The following is a 25,749-nucleotide window of genomic DNA, read 5'->3' as shown; positions in this document are numbered from 1 at the left end:
ACAGCAGCAAAAAATAAAAATATGAAATAATGCATATCTGCATAAGGAAGCTGGATTATTTAACTTCATGTTGCAGTACAACTAAAAGGAAAAAAGTATGTAGATGAAAATTAAAGCAAATGCTTTGTCATATCAGAAAGTGCAACCTGAAGGTTTGCTCACTCTGATTACAAGGAAAAGGTCAATAACATGAAGTAGTGAGAAATGTATTTACCTGCGTATGTAACTTTAAAAAATATGACATGGTAACTGTGGTAGAAAATATGCAAAACAGTTAAGTTCTTATGTCTTATGGCACAGATACTCAAGCACCTTTGTTTAATGCAGGTAGTAGCTCTTAACATTCAAAACCACTGCTGTCTATTAAGTGTGATATGGAAACGCTGAGGAAATTTTTGTTCACAACCTCTGACAGCATTGTTCTCCCTTCGCTGCCTGTTGAGGCCTCCACAAAAGCAGTCCAATTCACAAGACTGTAATTTCTTACTGAAGGTGGGGATGACATTCCTGTTATTGTGAGGTAACACCCTAGAGTTAGCACAAAAAAAAGAGAAGGAATGGGGAAGAGGGATGAGGGCATCCTTTTGTGTGTAGGTGCCAGACAAAAACTTCCAAAAATGAAGAAAGAAGCCTGCTGCATAGCTTTTAAGTTTCTGTGGTTTATAAATAAAAATTAATGAGGGACGCCATACAAAGTAGTTAAGCAACAGATTTTCTATCTCAAAGTCACAGAAAAGATCTATAAATGACAAACAGCCCAAAATACACACCATATTATTCTCATGAGGCCAAGTAAATTTTTGGGCACAAATAAATTGCTTAACATTCTCAAAATAAGCCCAATTTAATAGCCAAGTTTATGTGAACTCATTATAGACATTACTCAAATTTATGTAAAGAATTTATTTTTAAATTTCCATTTCCAATTTAAATTGTCATTTCCTTATAAGCTAACCATGCAATAATGTAAAAAAAACTGTTTAAGCTGTTATTGTTCTGCATGAATGCTAAAGACCAGTTCTTCACATGAATTTGCATGTACTATCCAACTTAAGCCTGTCATTAAACAACAGAAAATCCAGGATGGCTTGTCATTACGCCTATCATTAATAGAAATGATGTACATGATAAAACTAGAAACAGGAACAAAATATCACCAAAACATGAGTACAGTTCCTGGTGACATGGCTTGCCTTAACTATAAGTTTGAGATATCATGAAGTTCATATTTTCCCATACTGTAGTTTAAGTAAATGCAGTGTAGAATGTAACGGGGTAACACAGCTACACATAGAGCGTCTTATGAAGATTATTAGAAAAAATGGTTGCATACAAATAACTGTCTTGCACAAATACTTCATTTATACTCTTACATGGATGAACACAACAGGCAAGACTTTCCTATTTCATTTGCTCTTAATGAAAATATATACTCTACATACAGAAATCATAAAGACGAAACTATGTAACACACTAGAAATTGCAATTCACTGTGGAACATTTATTAATAAATCAAATTGCATTTCACATCCATAAACGATGACCAGAAGACAAAAATGTGAAGATTTTTCATAGAAGAAAAGCTGTATATTTTCACTACAGATAAGTACAGTTATGCTTCTTACCTGCTGTTTGAAGCCCTTCTTTCAGAATAATTCAGCTTGGTGCTATATGCTGATCAGAGTCGGTGCTACCAGTGCAACACACAGAAATTTCCAATGCAAACTGCTGTACACTTTTCAATTACTCACTGTCTCACACAATACACAAAATTCACATAATATTTTCAAGCACTAAACATATAATATGGCACACTACCCTACGTCAAGATACACAGCGAGGAACATATAAACACTACCACACATGTACTGCCAGCCAATGGTAGGCCACCGTACTAGTCTCGATCTACAGTCGAGAATATGGCTGCCAGCCTGCCACGACGCCACAGACAATGGCCGAGGGTAGCAGCGAGGCAATCCCCACTGCGTGAATGCAACGGGCAGACAGCCTGCCCAAGGACTTCCCCCAACCGGCACCATGAGAGTAGCGATGTTGCCAGATACTGCCCTAGCCTGCCCCCCCCCCCCACTTCACAGCCCCCCCCCTCGGTGCCAGCACCAAGCGGTAAGCAATCAACGTGAAGTCCCAACTAGACATGGCAACTGTGGCCGCAGGAGAGTGGCCTCCGGATTCCGACTACACCTCCTCCTCTTCCTCCTCCTCCTCCTCCTCCACCTCCTGCTCCACCACCACCACCACCACCACCACCACCTCCACCACCACCTCCTGCTGCTGCTGCTGGGAGCCGTCCCTGCAACCAATACCTGAAACTCCTGACAGCTACAATAAATGGTGCCAATTTTAATGGCACGGCAGCATCTGTAAGCTCCAGAAGATGCAGGCAGATTGTACCTGAGCTCCCCACTCAGGAGAAATCCATTAGTTGCTATTACTATAATTTGGTCTCCAGTTTCAAGACTGTTGCAGGAAACTATGGAATATTTCAAAATAAAGTGAAGAATTTGTGGGTAAAGTAACTTGCTGCAGCCAATAATTGTCTCAAAGAAAAAAAAAGACAGATATTGTTTTGAGTAAAAACAAAACAGAAGAAAAATTAAGGTCAGATCAATCAGCAATACTAATGTTGCCAGCAAAGTACGGTTAAATAATTTTTATTCACACAGTGATGAGTCAGCTGAGTGTAGGAATTTTCATAGAAGAAAACCTCCTTAGCAGCTATCAGCAGCAGAAAAATGGTACAGGTGTGCCCAGCTGGTATCCTTCAAGTAAAAACATAACCACAATATTCCTGCCAAAACTTGCTCCTTTCATTGGTGAATCTGAGATAATGAAGTTAATTTCAACATATACAAGACTGGTATAACATTCAAAAAGAAAAATAATGTTTTGCCTGTGATGAAACAACAGAAAGAAAGCACACAACAACATAACAAGAGAATACATAACAGAAATGCTGCTATTAAACAAGAATGCCATAGGATTTTACAATGATCTTATTGATGGGTGTGAGAATAAATACAGAAATGTAGGTCAGAGTTGGTGCATGATGTGGCTAAATAGCTTCAGCATGGCTGCCAAGGTCGTAGGAGTCCAGTGTACTACAGATTTATTTAGTGGATGAATGAGAAACTGTGGTGTCATGGTGGCTGCTACCCAGAAGCGTAGTAGTGCCAGGGTGGGCCAAGTCATGACAACTTGCAGGCGCCTTCCTCCGATCGGCAGCTCGCGACCCTCCGAGTCATTCTGACAACTGCACCGTAAGCAACCAAACAGACACACTCACCTTCATGCCACGCCTCTGAGCTGGCTACAAGCCTGTGACTGACCTACTCAATGTGAAGCATTTCTTGATTGATCAAGTGGAACAAAGCAACAGGAAGCCTTACAATGATGAAACAAATGTGAATGGCAGCCTAAAATAAGCATTTTTCATTGTATTGTGACAAAAAATTTCAAAGGAAGTTATAAAGCATCCAGTTACGAATTTTGTTAGAAAGTCTGTGAGAATAACTGAAACAGTTTTCACCCCTGGAAAGGTCAATAAGCAGACAGGAGCAGGTAGCTGGGTTCACCCATAAGCCACTTGAAAACGCCTGTGTGAGAGGCACTCAAGAGTGTCAGTGACAAAGCTATTGTCCCTCCTCCAGAATCCCAAGCATCTGTTATTTTAGGTAGAAGCTACTGTGACAGTCAAAAAGGACAGCTGACTGGAAATCTGGTAAAAATTTTTCAGCCTCTTTTTCATATCTGCAAGGAGTGTACAAGTACATACCATTTCCCCAGCACTAAATCACTTTAACAATTAATCAGTATAATGTTTGTGGGCATTACTGAAACACTATACTGTAACTTACAGGTATTAAGAAAATAACATTCAGAAAAATGTTCTTCATACATGAAATATAAGTTTAAGAAACTCCAAACATGAGAGGAATAAGTAATATTTTATTAAATTCACAGAACTTATGCATGCTACATACATGTGCAATGTAAATGGTCTCAATCAGACATACATCTGTGGCTGCATGTGTATATCAGTGCCTGTATCACTGTACACCAGGGAGCAGGTAAAATGTTTACAAGAAGCCCCAGACAGCAGGTCGGGAGGTCTGCTGTGGCCTATTGCATTCCATCTGTCATATCTTGACAGCTCTGCCATTAGTCAACTGACCCGAGGGACCTGGGGATACTTTACTCGGCTGGATTCTGCCTTCTGCTCTATGCACACTGTTTCTTCCAGGTAGCAAGAGCTCCCCGAGGAGATATTTTCTGTAACACAGAGCTACAGAAATAGATTTTTCAGATTTCAGTGAAAAAATTATATGAAAACAATCACCACAGTGACACCTTTTGTGCCTTCTCCTTTGCTCATTCAGTAGTAGTATTTTAGTGAAGCTACCCCTCTGTTCTTTGATAGATTCGTTTTAGCATTTCTGCAGCTTGAAATAATTCTTGCCAACATTGTTCACCAGTGCAACTTTTTGATATAGTCATCTCTAGCTAAGAGTAGTTCTTTCCTACTTACAAAATATGTATACTTCATACTTTCAAATCCTTATAAATTTTACAAGCAGAGATCAGTTTATCTCTAATTAAGAATAGTTTTCCTACTCAAGAAATATTTATATATTTCAGACTTTTACTTCTTTATAAGTTTTACATATAGAGAACAGTAAGTGTAGTTCACAAAGCTATTTCACATATAAAAACTGTGTATAATCTCCATTGAGAGATTGATGGTTCCTCCGAGGGTTTTACTTAATAAGAACACAGCAGGAAAATGGATTCTCCAGTTTATGACTAATGGTACTTGGCTGTCAGGAAGCGAGGAGAGGACAGGGCCTGTGAAGGTACACACAGGCAGGGTGTAGAGCAGCTGGGGAAGCCGACCACCACACACAAAAGATACGCAGTATTGCCAACGCTGCAGCTGCAAACTCACTCCAGCAGGCTTATAATCATACTGTACCCTCTCATACGCTTGAAATTGATTAACATGAAGCACCAGTAGAAAATGCCTTGAATTAACCAGACAACGCTGCCTTCCCAACAGAACATTAACAGCTTCATGTGAGCTGCTATTCTTCTTTCATCTTATTTCTGCAGAATAGTTCTTTAATTTTACAAGTCTATATTTCTTTCTTTCTAATATTATTTGTGTCACGTAACAGACTTTGTTGACAAAGCAACTAGTGTTCCTACAGACTGGCAAAATGTGGGGAATTAAATGAAAATAAATCATACAGTGCCAGAAACTAAACATTTTTTTTAAAAAAGTTATCCATAGTGTAGTGCTCTAGGAAATCATCTTACTTTTTTAAAATAATTGTTTTAAAATGTGCTCTTTAGGATCATTATGAGCTTTGCAGAGTGTAAATGTAGATGCAGTTGACCGATATTTGCCTGAAACTGGTCATGACGTGACCTAAACATTTTATAAAATTTGCTTAAGATTTGTTGAATTTAGGTTCTCATGAATACTTTTGTCAAAATCTCTTGCAGGATTCACTGATATCTAAGAAGTAGGAGAATAATATTTATCTACACTACTGTTCTTCATACCTATTAAGATGATAAATCCAGGATCGAATGTAACAAAATTACAAGAAGGGAAGTTGCTACTCATAATACTATTAAGATGACAGGTATGTTAAAGAACTAAACAGATCTTGAAAATTAAAGCAGAATGTTTGTAGGCTTCATGTGGAGCATAAGGTTTTGGGAAATACCCCACTTAGGTAGATTCCAGAATAGAGTATTTAACTGACAAATAAATTCTGTAATCTGTACTGGTCATATGGTAGTCTTCATCCAATAATCCTGCCTATGTATTCCAGACTGGCTAGTAAGGGCACATAAACTGGTGAACTCTTAGGTTAAGACACTTAATCTAGAACATATTCTGCTCTTTTTTAGCTTTCGTAATGTAACATAGAATTTTCAATTCCTTGTGTAACACTATTCATTCATTCATTCATTAATTCATTCATTCTTGTCTTACAGTTCAAATGGTGGGACAAGTGAAAAGTGAAGGTGAAAGGCAAAGTTATTAGACAGTGGCATAAGTACAACAGATGATAAAGATGAAAAGAACAGTGAATGAGCAATAATCAAGGGAGGTAGTCCGAAGTGGTTTACAGTGCTTCATACAGTAGATACTGACCTGTCTCCAAGTCGATTGTGTACGATAGGCCAGCCCATGGGTCATCCGGGTTAGAAGTCCGTTCATCCTCACTGTCATCGTCTTTCTGCAAACAAAGAGAACTTTGTTATTTCTTTTTGTAATTGAAATAGAATTTTTAAAAAAAATCCGAATAAAAATATCACTACTGAGACACATTGTGTGTGTAGACCAGGAAAGTTGTATGAATACAAAATCTTACTTTATAGTAACTTATTATTTTAGTTGGACAGAGTCACATTGTTTGGAAGAATTAATTTAATGTCCACACATTTTCTCACCCATAAGTTTGAACTTCTGTTGTTGACTGGCTGGTTTTACCAAGGAATTGTATACAATTTTATCTGTCCATGTAGGTTTAGCCATTCACATGTTATAGAACAACTTTCTTTTTCTGCCTCCTAACTTCTCTTTTTCTGTTATTCTGCTACAAACATAATACTACTGAGATTTTTTTCTTTCTCTTCATCTTTGAAAGACGCCTCTTAATTGTTACTCTTATGACCCTACATAGTTGAGTGTACATTCTTTGTAGCATCTAAAGAAGGTATATTCCCACACAATTAAGTATCTAGCTCAGTTGAAAAACAAACTTGAGATTCTCGCCAACACACACACACACACACACACACACACACACACATATTTTGCTGTTCTTAAGGGTTTCTCTTAGCTGTTGTTTTAAGAGTTTCGGATCTAGATACTTGTGTATCCATTTCACTGTCTTCAGAATGTACATAAGACATGAAAGCTTCTGTTCTTACACAGATGATGTACAACAAGCAGTGTTCTCTACTAGATCTTTAGTTCTTAAAGCAATTAATATCAAATGTATCTTTGTAACTCTACCAATTTACCTGAGCAGTAATACTTTTCAGATTTCGGAAAACGGTTAAAGGTACAGAAATATCTGTGCTTTCGAGCTGTGAAATTAGTTTCTTTAAATGTCTGTGATGTGCCTATAAAAAGGTACTAGAGCTTCAAACTTTCGTTTGTAACTTCAACATAAATGCCAGAAACAGGAAGACATTGAATAACATTTTTAAACGTGCGATTATGCATTTCCCCTTTTCTGTTTTAAATGCGATTGAAAAATGATTATCGCTTTAGTAGTAATCACTGCAAAACACGCTAAAAAGGTATCACATCTCCCTTTTTCCGCTATTAAAATACTGAAATGAGAACGTAAGTTCGATTTCCTGCATTGTTACAACACTGCACCAGCAACTCTGTCACTAATTAAATCGTGAATTGTTAAAATATTTTTAGTCTGGTTTCAAGCTGAAGCACTGTCTGCCGGAACCCTTTCTCCCTTTTTTTGTCTTTTTTACTGTTATTAGCCGATCTGGCTGCAATGTAATCAACGATGAATAAGCATTATTTTTGTCAATAGTTGCGACTCGTTCAACAGGTGCGATCCCAAAGGATCAGAAGAATAATGCACAGGTGGGTTGATACAAGATACATTTTAGATTCTGAACCGATTAACCACCATAGAAGTAAGTAAGGTTTCGTGTAATGGTAGCTCATCACTTAGCGACATCTAATAAACGATAGCTCGTTGCAGAAACAGTACATTTTTTTATACGAATGTGATCAAAAACCTAATTTTTTGGCGATTCTTTCTGTTCAGAATGCAACCAGAAAAGCATTCTTGAGGTTTTGCATTCCGAGCATGTACGCACGCTGAAGATGCGCTGCGCGAATCACTGGAGGCTGCACCAGGCTCACAAGGCAATGTCTTTTGTTTTTCACAGTCGCCATATGACATACATAAAAATTTTTCTTTTAACGGCACAGAAGCGCCGACGAACAGAAAGAACGGACAGGTGTTGGACGGTTCTAACTCGCACTACCTCCGATGGCCGAAAGAGATGTCGCACACCTGTTGGTTGCCACCGTTAAAAAGCAGAGGAGACGACAGCGGCGACTGCTTAAGGAACCAAAGCTTCATGTGCGCATGAAGGGCGACTTCGTGGTTGGTCCACGGCGTGCAACGTAAAAGGTTTGAATGATTCGTGACGTTCTGTGGTACTTATCACCCGTAAACTTGCCAGGGGTTGCATTGCCCTAAATACTCGTCAACTGCTTTTATGACTCTACTGCTATTTTATTTCCGATATGTAGGTTACATATTATTTTACTCTTTCTATAGTTGATTTCAGAGGTTCTAACTTTGTTATTAATTTGTTCCATTCATCGGCAATAGTGACAAACAGCACAAAATCTTCAGAAAACCAAGGTAGTTCAGTTACTTCCTAGTTTTCCCAATTTATGGGCCTGGATACATCCTCTAAGTCGGCCGAAAATAGTTTTGGTGACATGGAAACTCCTAGCCCCAGTCCTCTATCATGGATATTTACATACACTTATCAGTCTTTAGCAACTTTTTGTAAATGTCTGAAGTCTCATGGAGGTATAATTACAAAGTTATCGCATTAGCTCACATTAACTTGCAATAACACAAATAAATGGTGAAGCGTACAGAGCGATAAAACAATATTACAACTCCAACATTAGAACTGATGAAATTGCTACGTGTTGTGGTAACAGCCTCCACACGTCTTGATATAAAGTAAAACATCCTTCGAATGTGTTACTGAAAAACGAGATTTCAGACAGTTTTGACATAAAACCATTGTTTATTAGTTAAGGCTGCCGGTCACGCCTTACAACCATATTGCCGACCGATATAATTCTACAATTATTTAGTTTGTAGACCATGGAATACGAGGTATGTGTTCCGTACATTATGTCATCGACGGTCCTGACAACATCTGAACGAGAACCGTTCTTCTGTGTAAGGATTCACGATTGCCTTGAAGGATGTATATCACTTCTAGACGTACAGTAAGCGTTTCGTACTTCAATCGGTAAAAACGGAACCCTCATATAACCACTTTTTTCTCCGTCTGTCTGTCTGTCCGACTGTTAAAAACCCTTTTTCTCAGGAATGGGCAGACGTATCAAGTTGAAATTTGCATCACGTATTACGGTCTACGGTCCCTTGGCAACGTAAAAAAGTGAAGCTTCTAATCCAATGCAATGAACAGATACGACCATTTATGTCACATATTTTGATACTCACTCATCAAAACCACCCCCCCCCCCCCCCCCTCGATGTAGAATCATGAAATTTGGCAATAAGAAAGGTTTCACAGTACAAATAAAGGAAAATAATAAGAAAATTGTGAATCTATAATTATACCTCATGAAAAAATATTTCTTTTGTCATTTGTTATCCGACTTTAAACTTGAAATTAAAACATGTTCGAAATCCGTGGAATCCCTGGGACAGATATCTTACCAGTATGAATGTTGACAACAGGCGAGTCAAGTGATTTAAGCCCCGTTCGGTGTCGAAAATCGTACAGTATTAACGGCTTAAATTTGTTGGAAGGATTCTGAGACTGTGAATTGCATCTGTAAACCAAAAAAGTAACAGGAATTTTTGTTTTCCTCAAAGTATCTACATTTATTCATCAATATCAACTTCGTCCCCTTCAAAGTAATCCCACTCAGATACAAAAGACTTATGCCAGCGCTTTTCCAGTCTTGGAAGCACTTCTGGAATTCACTTTTCTTTATGGCGTTGAGCTTCTTCAACGATTCTGTTTTTATATTTTCTATCTAATCATTAGTGACAAAATGACGTTCTTTCATGGTTCTCTTCACTCTCGGGAATAGAAAGAAGTCGCAGGAGGCCATGTCAGGCGAGGTGGATGAGGCAACACACCGGTTTTGTTTTTTTTGCCAAAAAATTACGAACGAGCATCGGGGTGTGAGCGGGAGTATTATCGTCATGCAATTTCCACGAGTGACTTTGCCATAATTCTGGGCGTTTTCTTCCGATTTCTTCAAGCAAATGGTGCATAACTTCCAGTTACATTCCTTATTCACCGTGCGATCATAAGGCAGCAGCTCATGTTGCACTATCCCACTGTAATGGAAGAAAACAGTGAGAAGAATCTTCACATTTGATCGAACTAGCCGTTTTTTCCCGGTATTGGCTCTTCCGGCATTTTCCATTGAGGCGACTGGGCGTTGGTTTCGACGTCATAACCGTACACCCATGTTTCTTCACCTGTTATAACCTTCTATAGAAGTTCTGTATCGTTGTCAACTTCATTCAGCAATTCCTGGGCGATATCTACGCGACGTAGTTTTTGGTCAAAATTCAACAATTTTAGAACAAATTTTGCTGCTACACGTCTCATGCCGAAACATCCGAAAAACTTGTTTGGCACGAGCCAAAGGGTATATCGACATCATCAGCAACATCTCTGATAGTAATCCGGCGATTTTACAGAACAATTTTCTTTAATTCTTCCGCATTGTCGCCATTAATTCATATTCTAGGGCGGCCAGGGCGGTCGTCGTCTTCAACGTCTTCTCAACCCTCCTAGAAAAGTTTATACAATTCGTAAACTCATAGTAGGTTCGCCAAAGGCCAGAGTGAACATTTCGAATGCGGTGCCGCACTTTATTCCATTTTTCAAGCAAAATTTAATGTAAATTCTTTGATCCATCGTTTTTGCAAAAGTTCACCGAGCACTCGAAAACACGTATAATCTTTTCGACTGCCAACAGTAAACTAAATACTCAAAACAGTTGAATACGCAAACATAGATTAGGTACATGTGTACCAATATGAAGGAAAAAGAGTAACAAAATAAATCTTTCAATATATCGGCGACAGAATATCCACAGTTTCACTGGAAAAAATAAGACCATCGTGTACTGAAATAGGCGTTTGTCTTCTAATAAATCCAGGACAATACATTCAACTACCCTCGCAATGGAAACCAAAACATGATGTCTAACTGAGGCAATGAAAGATTTACGGGAATGATGAATATCACAGAATAACATCGAAGACACAGCATCGTCCGCAAGGATACCGAAGCAATGGAGACTTAAGGACGAGTCTTCTGGCAAAAGAATCAGGTACCTTCTGTATGCAGGATAGAGAACAACACCGCAAGCGAATTTGCTGCTGTGGGTCGGACTGATGAATTAGAAGAAGAATAAATGATCACTGAAACTCTGTAAGATTTAAATGGACTGAACATACATGAAGAAGATATTCATAAGAGGAACAATATAAAATAAAGATTTCCCATATTTTCAATGTAGAAGAATATTCAGCGAGGAACAGGTAAAATTACGGAGTGAGATACTGAAAAGATACGAGTAAGAAAGAAAGGAATAACATCCTCGGGTGTCCTCACGCAGATGAGTGGACACCATTCCCTTTATACGCAATTAGGGCTCCGCAGCCAATGCCAATTTCATTAAAATCCTTTCGGGTGTACTGTCGTGTCATAACACAAAATACTTAAAATACTGCAATAAGGAATTAACTGTACTCAGGGCATAAACCGTTTTTGGTAGTGACAAGTATTTCTATATACTGCGATTTTATTGATGTCACAAGAGCACCAACGTCATTATTTTTAATTATTAAAATTAAAGTTGTCAGGCAATCCACGTCGAAATTACGAAGGAAGCAGTACTTATTACATAAGCGAGGAGGGCCTTTGGTTAAGCAGGATCCCCACTCAATTACAGTTTCCAGATAAAAGAAGACAATAAAAAATAAAATAAAATAAAAAATAAATAAGGATAATTTTGAGGGATATTTCAGTCAGGAATAGGCAGTATAATTTTTAAAAAATATAGTGTGAATCGGAGGGGAGATGCCGATAGGGGCGAGATGCCGAAAGCTGCCATTTACGACAGCTGGTGACAGATGTTGACACCATCATGTAGGACAGTCGCTAACTGTAATGCGACGGGAAAGCAGTTGCGTATGTCGCTGTATTTATTGTTTCTCGGCTTTTCAACAAACAAAGACAAGGTAAGAGATAAAGCGCACTGTTCTTCATGGTGCACAGATATTTTCAAGTACTTAAGAGCGTGTGAATAAAGTGGAAGAGGCAAATGTTAGACATGTAGAACATTATGGCTACTTTGTAGTGTGCGATGCCATCCACAATTTCCATGCGGCGGGCATGTTGCGCTAGTCACGGAACGTGGCTTCTCACCCTGATCCTCGGGAAAGACGCCGCTGTTTTGTTGGTGTAGGATAATGAATTTTATTCCTCAGTTATACAGATGTTGTTTTCATAGGAAATGCTTCGAACGTACGTAAGAACTTCAAACAGGGGCCAGCGGTCTGAAGAATCCCTACAAATGGCTTTGGAGCACGTAAGGACTGGCGGGATGAATTGTTTTACAGCTTCTCTACATTATGACGTCCCTTACAGAATTCTGGAACGACGTCTGATGAAGAACGATGAAAAGAAGCATGCTATGGGCCCACAAGTAAGTTGTATTATAATAATTATAATGTGTTCCTTGATTAGGGGGCAAAATGGGTACATCTTTTAACCGTAATATTTTATTAAATTAAAAATTAATGGTTCGACGTTAACTATGGTGCTCAACCTGCACATTTCCAATTTCTGCAAATATTTCTTAGTGTCGAACAAATATCACGTTGAAGAGAACGAGAAGCTATTGGTCACATTGTCTAGGGAAATCACGGAAAATCTAAATCAGGATGGCTGGACGCAGGATTGAACCGTCGTCCTCCCGAATGCGAGTTTCTTTAGTTCTGGATGTACTTACTAAATACGCCTGGGCATCTATAAAATTTATACGCCTGTCACCTGAATCCTAGGCCAGACAAAGTCATAGCAGAAAGATATTTTCCATATTGTGTCACGTAACTTCTGGAGAAAAAGGAGGAGCCATATCAGTTATCACTTGTTCATTCCAACTGCGTGCATTTTTAAAGGTAAAAGAAAGAAGCCTGAATGGAAGGATGGACTTCCGAACTGCTCCGTTGTATTTACGAATGAGAAATCAGGTATGTCAACTGTAAGATACTCAGAGATGGATGGAAGACCACTTTTGACCCAGGAAACAACAAGGAAAAGTGGTTCTGGTTTTCGATTGCCATACCTCAACGCTTCTATCCTAATGTACTACAGCTTGCTAGGATATTGGTGTGATTTTGATTCGTTTACCTTCTCATTCAACGCACTATTTTCAACCTCTCGATAGATGTTTTTCAGATCAGTGAAACACGCTTTTTACAGGGCAATGCGCAGCTGGACAATGCCTAATTCCACATGTAAAATCTCAAGAGCACAGTCCCGCTCTTCCTCATTGAAGCGTGGAAGAAAGCTGCAGTTCCATCCAATGCTCAGTCTCGGTTTGAAGCTTGTGACTTGTATCCTTTCAACACACAAAGGATTCCAGAGGAGGCATTTCAAATTTCTGACACGGTTGCTACTGTTGCGGCTGGCAGTAATGACGGAGGTAAGCTCACAGCAGAGGATGTGCTCAAGCTCTTCCCCCCTTAGTCAGATAGCAGCACACTTGAAGTAGAGATTGAGAATGACCCGATGTCAGGAACACTCTTTGAAGGCATTACTGGTTCAAATGGCTCTGAGGACTATGGGACTTAACATCTATGGTCATCAGTCCCCTAGAACTTAGAACTACTTAAACCTAACTAACCTAAGCACATCGCACAACACCCAGTCATCACGAGGACACAGTCGAATTAAAGTGGCAGTAGCGAGTTCACAGCGAATTACGTGTCTAAAACCAAGACATCCACTGCAGGACAGTCTAGGATTAAGCGAACCAGGTGGGTCACAAAATGACAGTGATTATTGTGCTTGACAGTGATTATTGTGCTCAGTGTGCCACGAAAAATGGATAAAAATGGATCATAGGTAGACTGGATTTTTTCTCTCGTGTGCAAAAACTGGTTGCATGGAACCTTTACAGAAAAAGAAAACGTGTGCAATAATTGTGTTTCAAGTAGAAGAAATCACGTTATTTGTCGTCTTTGTAATCTGTTAGACTTTCTTCCCGAATTATGAATTTAGCTACACTGCACCATAAATTCACAAAACTAGCGCTGGAGTCTGGTTCCGATATAATTACACTATTCTTAAAAAAAAAAAACTGAAATCGCATATAACCAGTAACTGTAGCATAATACCAACTGACCTGTACGCACAGAAGGCTCCTCAGTGAACACTAATTTAGTGTCGAATCTAAACTCCCAATGCTAACTAACGTTTTGATTCTTTAAACCTTAAGATCTTCCTCCGATCTACTCTACAATTCTTTTATACGACGTATTGTTTTGTACCCTCTAGAGCACGTGATTAGCCTACCGGATCGCCGTGCGGTTCTAGGCACTACAGTCTGGAGCCGAGCGACCGCTACGGTCGCAGGTTCGAATCCTGCCTCGGGCATGGATATGTGTGATGTCCTTAGGTTAGTTAGGTTTAATTAGTTCTAAGTTCTAAGCGACTGATGACCTCAGAAGTTAGTCGCATAGTGCTCAGTGCCATTTGAACCACGTGATTACCGAGTACAAGCCAAACCTACTTTAGGTAAGTGCAGAATTGTGTCTTAAGTACTGCAGTTGAATATGTGAATGGATGATGTGAAATAGTGGTTAAAATGTTGGACCCACATTCAGGAGAAGAAGTCAGATGCTTGGCCATTGTATTTGCAATTTTGCCACGGATTCAGTTAAGGCTAGGATGTAATCAAGTTAAAGAATACAGGGGAGCCTTTGATACCAGTGGATATCGCTAACTTCATTTATAAATGGATTCCTACGTAAGCAGTATCCTTCGTTAACTACTGCTTACATCTTATATGAATTGAATTTCGTAGGAAATTAACAAAAACATAAATATGTTAATTTTAGAGTTATTTCAATGACGTTTTCACTACATTTTATAATATTTACGCAAAAACTAGTGTTAAGTAAATATGAATACTTTTGTCACCAGATACAGGGTGAGTCAGGGGGAAAGATACATGCTACAGGCTTTGAAGGGTGATAGTATTAATGACTCTGAACAGAAACCCTCTTACGGACATATGTCCTATTCTGAATGCTTTCCGAGACAGAACACATTTAATGTACATTTGTATATTTTCTGTATTATTGAAACATTGATATTGTTTACAACGTCTCCCAGTAGCGTAGAATAAATTGAGACGAACAGTTTGATACAAGAAACTACTTCAAACTGGCCTAAAAAAATACCTAAGCTACAGCGCATGTGGATCGCGCAAGATTTTCAATATAGTGCGTGCACTCATCGCACAAACTATTAATTCTAGAGAAAAAACGGTTAAGACCTTTTTTTGTAGGAAATTTGATGCAGTTTAATTTTGTATTGCGACATGTTTTCGCTGGAGGATGCAGTCTTCGAGAGATTCAAGAAAAACGTACAAACGCGACATTAAACGTGTTTATGTCGCAAACCAGTCGTAATAGGGCACATGTCCATATCAGAATCATTAATACTATCACCCCTCAAAACATGTACCTTTCCTCCTGACTCAACCTGCATGTACATGCTTAGACTCTTTGCTTACAATTGTAGTATCTCTGTTCTTCCACCTCGTGCTTGGAGGGAAGAGAGGTTAGTTGTGGGAACCATGAGGAGTTTGTTGTAGTAGAAAGGCATGTTTGTGCAGTCACACGAATTGTGTTTCTGCTAAAGTTGTTTAATTACTGTGAAAAAGTTTGCTTGTTGGCTATGAAAATACAGAAAACTAAACTTATTGGAACTCTTTGGATTTACCAGTAGGAGTTACTTTCATCATCCAAATTAAAGTTTCTGGGTAATTATTCGTACATAAAAAACTGGAGACAACAGTTGTAACCTGAAGTAGACAACGAAGCCAACAACAAACCAGCTAAGTAACCGATTTATAAATTATCAGTTTTACGAAATTGACAGATATGTGTAAAAACTGATACATCACTGGAAATATAGTTCTTAATGAAAGAGCACGTCACAGGGCCGATACCACGATGGCTCACTGAGTAGGCCATTATCGATTCATTCCTTTACTCATGTGTAGTTAAGTCTCCAGTTTCCTCGATATCGACGGGGAGTTAAAATAACAACCCTCTTTCTTGAGTATGGAATGAAAGGAAACAAGGCAGCACACGGTGACGATTCGTGTACCCTATTCTTCTGGAAACTCGCGGTCTGAGAGCCGAAGTCAAAGTCCCCCACTGGGGGGACCAATCACCAAAAATTATATCGACTAATCCCCTCAAAGACTATGGGATTTAAATCAGGAAACCGATCGATTCCCGTCGGCCAAATTTCGGATGCATCGCTAGGATTCGAAGAGCCTAATGGGTAAAGTGCGAACAATGTCATCGCTGGAATTATGAGCCCTTCTAATGCCTACTCAAGAGCAGCAGCAAATGGTGGGGGCATTAGGTACAAATGCATCCGTGCCAATCAAGACCGAGGAGGTGTTTTCTCCTTAAGCCTCGGTTCTTACAAGCCCAGTAATCTTCCAAAAGGTTTGCTGGATACCGTCACGACAGAGACATTTCTATCCTTCCGCCTCACGCCTGCGTTCGCATCTCCATTCTTTATTTGTTAACAGACACAAGAAATGAAATTCCACTCCGATGAGACGGGGCAAAACTGACGGGTCCAAAGGGCTGAGAGCGGCTTGTCCGAGAGGGGCACAATGCGTGTTAACGAGGCGGGCGCTGAATGTGAATGCGCGCTGATCAGCCGCTGGCTCGGCCAGGCGTCACGTCTTCATCGCGCCGGTACACCACGGGCGCACACGACGCCAGCGGTGAAGTCCACAACTTCACTTAGGGCGGGCGCAGGCAGAAACGCTGCAGCAAGTCCACCCGGAACACGCCCAGTGGACTTACAAGGCGGAAGGAAGATCAGGGTTTAGCGTCCCGTCGACGACATAGTTATTAGAGACGTCGTACAAGCCCGGATTGGGAAAGCAAACCGGCAGTCTCCTTTTTATAATTTGAGTGGCCATGTAGAGACTTAAAGCGATGACCTTCCGAATGAGAGTCCAGTGTCTTAACCACTGCGCCGCTTTGCTAACTGTTTAGAACGCCGGGAATGTCATATTCATGTGCGGCGAAGTTCGATAAACGTGATACAAAAGGTGTTGATATTATTAACATTATTTACTTTTCAGTGTCCTTCCCGCTACATCTCAGCCTGTAAGTAAACAGTGACGAATCACGGCAAACAATAGCTCATATTGGCAGTGAAGCCCTTTCCTACGCGACGAAGTCCTCTTCTGTACTGCGTTCTCCTAAACCACGTCTTCTCACTGGTGAAAGACGAACTGGGGAAAACCTTGAGATCAGAGTGGACGAGGTGATATTTCGTATCCCACTGGTACAGTTCCGTGACTGCTACATTGTTTGATCTGCTGCTTCGTTATAATCAAACGTCACTTTCTGGAGCTATAAACTTTGACATTTTCTACTCGTTTCAATATACTGTGGATGTAAAATTTGTTTTATGTAGTAATCTGTCCTTTGTCAAGCCTCTGTATCTCCGTACCAGGGTGCGACCTAAGTAATGTGTGCTCTGCATTGTCAAGACAAACTGTAGAATTATATTTCCTGTGTTGAGATGGCTGTATTGGCACGTACCGAAACCCAAAATAACTCTGACGTTTCGAATGTTATTCTTCATCTAGTTGGTATTACAGAGGTTAATAATAATCTGTTTATTCCATCGGTTTTCAGGCTTGCATCAGGGTCATCATTGCTCCCTACTAAGTATTTCGATTGGGAGCCCTCCAAGGCGTGTCGGTAGCTGACTGATTAGAGGAAAGAGTGCCTGTTTATACGCTGAGCCGCTCGAGAAGCTGCGAATCCATAATGAATGTGAGTCAGGTGGTTCATATTATAATTCATGACAGATGTTAGGATGCTGGGCAGATTAGGCTCGAGCATAAGTTCCAGTGTAAATGAAGATATATAACGAGAAGATCCCACGAAGTATCTAGACAGAGGAGGAGACCCTCTTCCTGGCTGATCAGGCAGTCTGCTACAAGGCTTTCCATTGCACCCTTTAGCACAGTCTGCCAAACGTATGGAACTTTGCCCAGCATCTGAAAGCTACCGTAATTTTGAAATTACCATTGGAAATACAATGCTTAAGACCGCAGATTTGTTTGGCTGTAGAAAGCGCGTGTGCGCGCTTCGTTCTACACAACTTTACCACACTGGACTGAATTTTATATACCCCGCCTTTCGTAATAGCAAAGTCACCTTTCAGTCACTATAAGGGCTGTCGTCCTTGCCGGTGGGCACAAGCGAGTTTCTTTATACTTGCCACTTGCAATATTTTTCTCTCGTAACAGTAAAATTCTATTTGTGGCTAGCGCTGCATATGAGCTACATGCATGAGCTTCGAGTCCCAAGGTTTTGGTATCTCAACGAATAAACATGCACATTTTCATTCTCGGACGCCAGTCACCGACTCTCCTTGACAATGGCTGGAAGATTCTCACCCGAAATATCAGAAGAGAAAGTAATAATGTCCCATATTCACGACTGAAAAATATGGAATACTCTGTCTGTCGATGAAATTGCAAGAATGTATTCCATTGTTTCTCTAAGAGGTTAATGGAAGTAATTCCTTGCCCATTCCAAAATACTGCAGACTTAACGGTCACGACAGACGGAACAGACCCAATATACTAATTACACTGTTCCGACGGAAGACAAAAATAGTGCATCAATGTTTTATCTACGATTACGATTAGAAGACACATACTCTTGAAATTTCGATGTATACAAAGGGGGTCGCTTAATGCGAGTTACAAAATGCATAAAAGATCACCCCTCGGTACGAAGACTGGAATCTGAATGTCAGTGTCATGCTCAAAATCAGACGTAGAGTCGGATGTTGCTGTAGTAGGGACAACTCTTTACTGCTTCTTCAGTATATGAAGATCACAAGTATCAGAGTCGTAAAAATATTCAGTTATTGCACACATCAGCGTAATATCCCAGAGCCAGTTGAGCAATTATTATGCCGGGAAAACCACAAACTTATAGAAATATAATTAAATGTCGGAAAAAAAGGAAAGAACCTTAACGAAGTGCCCAGTAGTGCTACAAAGTACCCTCCGCCACGTACCATACGATGGCATGCGGAGTGTGTTTGTGCATGTAGAACAGACTGATTACACTAATAACGAGCGGTCACTGGAGTTCGGAAAACAGCCAGGTATCTAGAGGCTATAATGAAGCATTTAAGGCAGAATGGTCACATAAATCAAGATGGCGAAGTACGCAGCTTACTAAGGAGAATCCAATGGGAGTATAATCCAACCAAGAGGGATACCGCTTACAAAACTCTTCTACGACTGATTTGTGAGTATTGCTCGTGACTTAAAAGAGAGAGAGAGAGAGAGAGAGAGAGAGAGAGTTTTACAGGAAGAGGGGGGGGGAGGGAAGAAGGAGTGAGTGAGTGAGTGAGAGAAACGAAGAAGGGAGAAGCGAGGGGAGGGTTGGGAAACAGATGGAGGGGGGGGGGGGGGGCACATACCGCGAGTAAACGCTATAATGGAAGCACGGCTGATCACCGAATATGTAGCTCTTAAAATTCGGAGAGCTTGCATTTCAAGAAGAGTTAAGCAGCATATTATTTCCGCCCACGTGTATCCTGACTACTGATCGTCACAGTAATATCAGGCAAATTCGAAGTTGGGGAGATGTGTAGGAGGCATTTCTTCCCACGCACCATCAGGTAAAGGAATAGGACTGCCAGGGCCGTTTCTATCGTTAAGCAGGACTGTTTTAAAAAGCATACGGAACAGTTATTTAAGAAATCTTTACATACTTTGACTAAAGCAAGAAAGAGATATTTACTGCTCACTCTAAAAATATTTCAATTAAAACAGGAACTACACATCACTACGATTATTCAGATGCCCTAGCTCGTTCTTCACACGCCTCTCAGTAGTATAGCATAATTTTTAAATTCAAGGAAAAATTAATTCGTAACTAGTTCTAAACCTTTAGTAGTCCATTTTTTGCAATTAAATAAAATAAGTAATTGATGCCAAATTTCGTTGCATAAGTATATTTAGCTGAGTTCTAGAATGTTCAGCACATTCTTCCTATTTCAATTATTTTGGGAAAATTAAAAAATTAGGACAAAAAATAAGAAATCCGGTATATCTGTTGTCCTCAACGAGTTTACGAACAACTGAGGGCAAAGCATGAAAACTGAGGACTGTCCCCGGAAAATAAGGATGTCTGCTCACCTTAGTTTAATGAGTAAAAGGATAACAAGAGATTTTCATTTTTCTGCCGTTGAACGGGGTGGTGGTGGTGGAGCGGCCGGGGGATATCGGGGGATTGATGGTAGTAAATAAAAGGGTGCATCATTCTTCAATTCTCGCCTAGAGCGGTCAAACAGCTACCAACGGCCTTGAAGAAGAGGGTAATAAATGGAAATGCCGTGTGGCTAGGGCCTCCCGTCGGGTAGACCGTTCGCCTGGTGCAAGTCTTTCGAGTTGACGCCATTTCGGAGACTTGCGTGTCGAGGGGGATGAAATGATGATGAAACACATAACACCCAGTCATCACGAGGCAGAGAAAATCCCTTGCCGCGCCGGGAATCGAACCCGGGACCCCGTGCGCGGGAAGCGAGAACGCTACCGCAAGACCACGAGATGCGGACTGAAGAAGAGGGTCACTTGCTGAGTATACATGTGGTAAAAGAGCGTCGTACCTTTTCGTAATATGATGTTACGAGCGTACCGCACTGATAAGAGACGCAGATTTGCTGGCTCATCACCTTATGTAATGTCTTGCATGCGCCTGAACAAGTTTGATAAACATACGAGGCATAAAGTTATAATTACCACCTAGAGAATAAATTAGCTTTTAGTTTGTTTTATAGGTACATGGCTGCAATCCTGATACACTCTGAAATAGCCGCTCCAAAGTACCGTAGCATGCCATCCCCACTTTATGAATCGGGAGAACCATTTTGTTTTGGTTCCTCTAGCGGCGTGCTGCGGTATTTGGGTGGGGATTTTCTTGTGTATCAGGACTGCAGACACGTACCTGTTCAATAATCAAAAAATTATTACGAAACTTTATTTTTCTGAGATGGTAATTAAAACTAACCCTCACATCAACATCAAAATCTGACAGCAACCGCATAAAGTACAGCAGAAAGTACGTTCAACCAGTTTTAACCCTCGCCCCCTTTTTATCCATTCACAGTATGCGGAAAAGTCTGCCTGTTCGCTTCTGATCGTATGCAAATACACTTAGTTCTATCACTGTGGTTTCAAGAATGCAGTAGCTCGTACTTGAACTACTCTGGGCATGTGCACGTTCTGATATTCTTAAAAATATCATTCCGGTTACGTAGGACAAACAGCGCAACTCTTCTCAGAAATCTGAGCAATGGAGCTGACAGCGTGCCAGATAGACATCTAGTCTGAAAGGAGCTCGGCCACTATACCTTACTATCGATTCTGATGTTTACCGTCTCCCCTGTGTGTACAGTCGCATCCTGTCGAGCGTTAAAGGCACTACCTCTCATATTTTGTGTTTGTGATCTCTGGGGGCTTACTGACGAATCATGAGATTTACGTGAAGCCATCTTTGGTTCAATTTTTTCTGCAAATGGATATCCATTGCGTACTTTTCAGTCTGTACCGTAAGCAAAACACTGAAGCTGGTATCATCTGCCAGCCGAAAACTGCATGAAAAGGCAGTTTTGCCTAGTCCTTGGCTGAACCATATCTTCCACATTTCATTCTCGTTCAGGACGACGGACGCCATTCTGAGAACCGTGGCTTTCTTTGAGTTCTTCGGTTGTTCAGATTCATTTGCTTCGGTAAAACCATACCCATGTTTAACATCAAATTTTCTGAGATATGGCAAAAACTTCAACAATTATGGAAGAACGTAGCAGAGCAAGCTCGTCAGTAGATCTGAAAATCAATTTTAATAAGACTAAAGTAACATATGACCAGAAAGAAAATTGTACAAATTAACAATGACGCTACAGAGCTGTAATATGAGCTTTTGTAATTAGCGCAGTTGATCATAAAGACGACTGAATAGATCGAAAATGAAATAAACAAAAAGAGATAAAATGTCCGGGAGTGGCTTTGGCATCCTGGAGTGCGTTTGGCAAACCAAATACAGTTTTCATAATGGACCTTCCTATGTGCCTGAAACAGAGAGTTTACTACCAGTTCTGATTTATAGTAGTAAGAGGTGGACAGTCAACGCGAAAACCATTTAAAAACTGAGAATTTTGGAAATTACTAGCAGATACAAGGAGGCCAGAAAATAGATCAGGGAACAGAATGGAGAGGAAAACGTAATTCTGAACGAAAAAAATACATAAATAAGTGGGACGGTGGTGGGCAGTACATATAGTGAGATGAATGGATGATAGAGGGACCGTAAAAGTTCTTAAATAAGGAAAGACCGAGAGATTATCCGATGACAGGTTGTAGACGGCATACGAGAACGTACAGTATCAACAAGGATGCGTATAACTGAAGAATAGTGTAGGGAAAAGTCAGCGTGAAGTGTGCTTCTGGTTGTTCAAGTAATTTGGAGAGTTACTTCTTTTGTATGATATGGAACTGGTTTCACTAGCTCAATTCCGGCTACAATACAATCGCCATTATCATCTTATGCTGCAGACCTATGATGAACTGCGCCCACGTGAAAAACATTCTCATAGCTGGTCAGTGCTGGTGACGCTGTATTCCGTTCTAATTCTCGTATCTGACTAACAGCCATCAAATTTTCGATTACCTACAAGCTGCCTTAGCGATGAAAATGAGTGACCGCACAGTTCGTTTGGCGGGAGAGGCCGGCTGGCGAAGTTTCCTCAGGCAGCCTTGGCCGGGACAAATGATTTCAATTTCCTGCAAAAGCAACAGCCACGTCATTGAACATCAGTTCCGTGCCTTCACCTCGCGCCCTCTCAATTTCCGGTTTTGCCCCACAGCTAAGTGCTGTTACTTCCACTAAGTACACACGTCCTCTCTGACTATATTTTTGGTTTGCTGCCTTCTACCTCTTCCTGCAGTTACCTTGTTTTTATTCCCCCCGTCGGAGGTTCGAGTCCTCCCTCGGGCATGGGTGTGTGTGTGTGTTGTTCTTAGCGTAGCTTAGTTTAAGTTAGATTGAGTACTGCGTAAGTTTAGGGAGCGATGACCTCAGCAGTTTGGTCCCATAAGACCTTGCCACAAATTTCCATTCCCTTGTTTTTATTGCAAGGCCTGCAACTGATATAAAACTTTCCTAACTGCGGGTTTCGCGCCTGTTTCTGTAAACGGATCATCACCACACGTGAATGTCACCATCAAGTAAGCAGAGAAAAACCATGTACCCATTTGTATGATCACTCAAACTATACAGTCGTTTCCGAATTCTGAATGAGTGTAGTGTTTCTCGTTTAACTTCCCATCTTGCAAGACAAAGGTACAAGCGTTGTGGACTACCAGCACGTACCTCTTACATTTTTTAATACAGTATCCCATGAAAAAGTCAGACCAGCTGAACAATACCAACAAAGGATTTTAAACGAGTGTAATCGTTTTGCATTTAAACTAGTAAATCCTATCGACTTATCCTTACTTACGAGAGTTATTTGGAAAGTAAAGATACAAATTATAGATGTATCTTTGATATCTTATATTTCTGTGTTATCTTGATGTACTTTAATACATTTTTAGTTACGTAATTCCAACACTGTGCTGGTATCAGGATCAATAACTCAATATATCTGTAATTTATTAATTAAGATATCCGCCAGAGTCGCAAACAACATTTTATTAGTGACTAGTTTCGAACATTTAGGTTCGTTCTCAAGCCATTATCTACATTATAACGTACAATGTTATCAACAAAACACTAAATTACAACATTTTCAAACACTTCGTGGGCCCAGATAACAGCAGTGCAATAAATGTATTATAAATGCAGGTATGCACAAAATATTCACTGCACTGACGTTATCTGTGCACAGAAAATGTTTTGTTAATAACATACTTTCCAACGCACGTAATCATTTGAGAAGAATGAAAATGTGCGATTCTAGTCACTAATCAAAAATTTATTTGCAACTCTGACGGAAACCTTGATCAACAAATTACATACATTTGGTTACGCTTTTCTCTATGAACTTCATCGATGTCCATGTATTTTTATTGCATCGATGTGAAAATGTTTCCGTATTCTACCAAACACTTTATGATAGCTTCTTAAATCTTATCGTCGTCTGCAAAACTTTTCCAGCCAGTCAAGGTTTGAACTTTAGAAACAAGAGAGTAATATGGCGAGGACATCTGCACTACACGGTTGAGACGAAACAGTTTTTTTTTTCTGAACCGCCTTTATAGAGAGCATATTTGTTTGAAAATTATATTTTGTAGCTATATTTGCTATGTTTGGGATATTTACAAATCCTGAAAACTTATACCACGCAATAGCGTACCACTTCTTAAATCAAACACAAAAATGCGCAGATTCGAAACATAGAATTCAATAAATAACACTAACAATTTTACAACGAATAATAGAAGCCTAACTGCGATGCTATTGCAATGACAAACCATTGGTGGGCATACACAAAACTGCGTTTTGCATAGCGCAAAAACAACATCAACAATATTCTTACATTCAAATTTTTATATCAGCTGCATACGACTGGACTATATCGATGCGCTGGCATACTTCGTATATTCCCACTTCTTAATGTCTTACAGCGTAACTTTCCGAGAACATCCAGCTACAAGACTGAATCTTTACTGTACAAAAGGGAATACTACGTGTAATCGTGAAATGTTCATCCTGTTAGGTGGAAGTTACCTTTTACAATGTACTAATTTAACAGCACCTTAGCACTCGTTTTAGAAATACAAACAACCACGAAGAATAATTAGGATGAATAGAATGTCTAAATATAAGTCGAACTGCGAAACAATCACAAAGAATAATTAGAATGAATAGTATCTCTAAAGATATGTCGAACTGCGTACCAGTAAAACGTGTCAAGACTGCAGTGCAAAACGTAATGGGAGACCAATCGACGTCCTCTCAAGTGCAGTAGGAAAGGTCAGTCTTAAGCCAATCTCAGCCACTAAAAAGCCGTCAAATTAAATAGAAACGCAAAAGTAAGTAATAGTATGCAACACTGAGGTCGAAAGGGGCAATATCAGCCGCCCCTAGAAGATGGGTTTGCTATACCCTGACATTACGTCTTATGTGGTACACTATTACAGATGTGTGTGTGTGTGTGTGTGTGTGTGTGTGTGTGTGTGTGTGTGTGTGTGTGTGGCAGGTTACAGACCACTCTGTAAGACGACAACATGGGATATCTACAGGAGGAGGACAAAAATATGGAAACACCAAAAAACCACAGCACATTACAGTGCCTCATAGGGTGTAGGAAAAGCGTTGGCATTCAAAATAGCTTCCAATCGTCTCAAATAGATAAATACGGGTACCGTATGATTCTCGAGGGAATCTTATGTCATTCTCTTCGCAGAAGAGTGACAAGTTGAGGTAGCGATTATAGAGACGGATAGCGATCGCGCACTCTTTTCTCCAAAGTAAGCCACGAAGGCTGAATAATATTGGGATATGGTGATATCGGTGTCTAGGGGAGATGCGACAATTCATCCTCGTGCTCACAAAACCA

The 25,749-nt window shown here is 40.1% G+C and overlaps 1 protein-coding gene across 3 annotated transcripts in view; it reads right to left on the bottom strand.

Annotated features, from left to right (window-relative positions):
* Positions 1 to 25,749, bottom strand: part of LOC126188434 (segmentation protein cap'n'collar) — an 815,786-nt gene that overhangs the window by 196,947 nt on the left and 593,090 nt on the right. For all 3 annotated transcript variants that reach the window (XM_049930039.1, XM_049930038.1, XM_049930040.1), the window contains one exon: positions 6,185 to 6,269. In XM_049930039.1, the coding sequence (XP_049785996.1) occupies positions 6,185 to 6,269 (85 nt within the window). The remainder of the gene's footprint in view (positions 1 to 6,184; positions 6,270 to 25,749) is intronic.

Source organism: Schistocerca cancellata, chromosome 5 (genome assembly GCF_023864275.1).
Source record: "Schistocerca cancellata isolate TAMUIC-IGC-003103 chromosome 5, iqSchCanc2.1, whole genome shotgun sequence".
Classification (NCBI taxonomy): domain Eukaryota; kingdom Metazoa; phylum Arthropoda; class Insecta; order Orthoptera; family Acrididae; genus Schistocerca; species Schistocerca cancellata.
The sequence above is the reverse complement of the archived record's forward strand: the minus strand, read 5'-3'. Positions and strand labels throughout refer to the sequence as shown.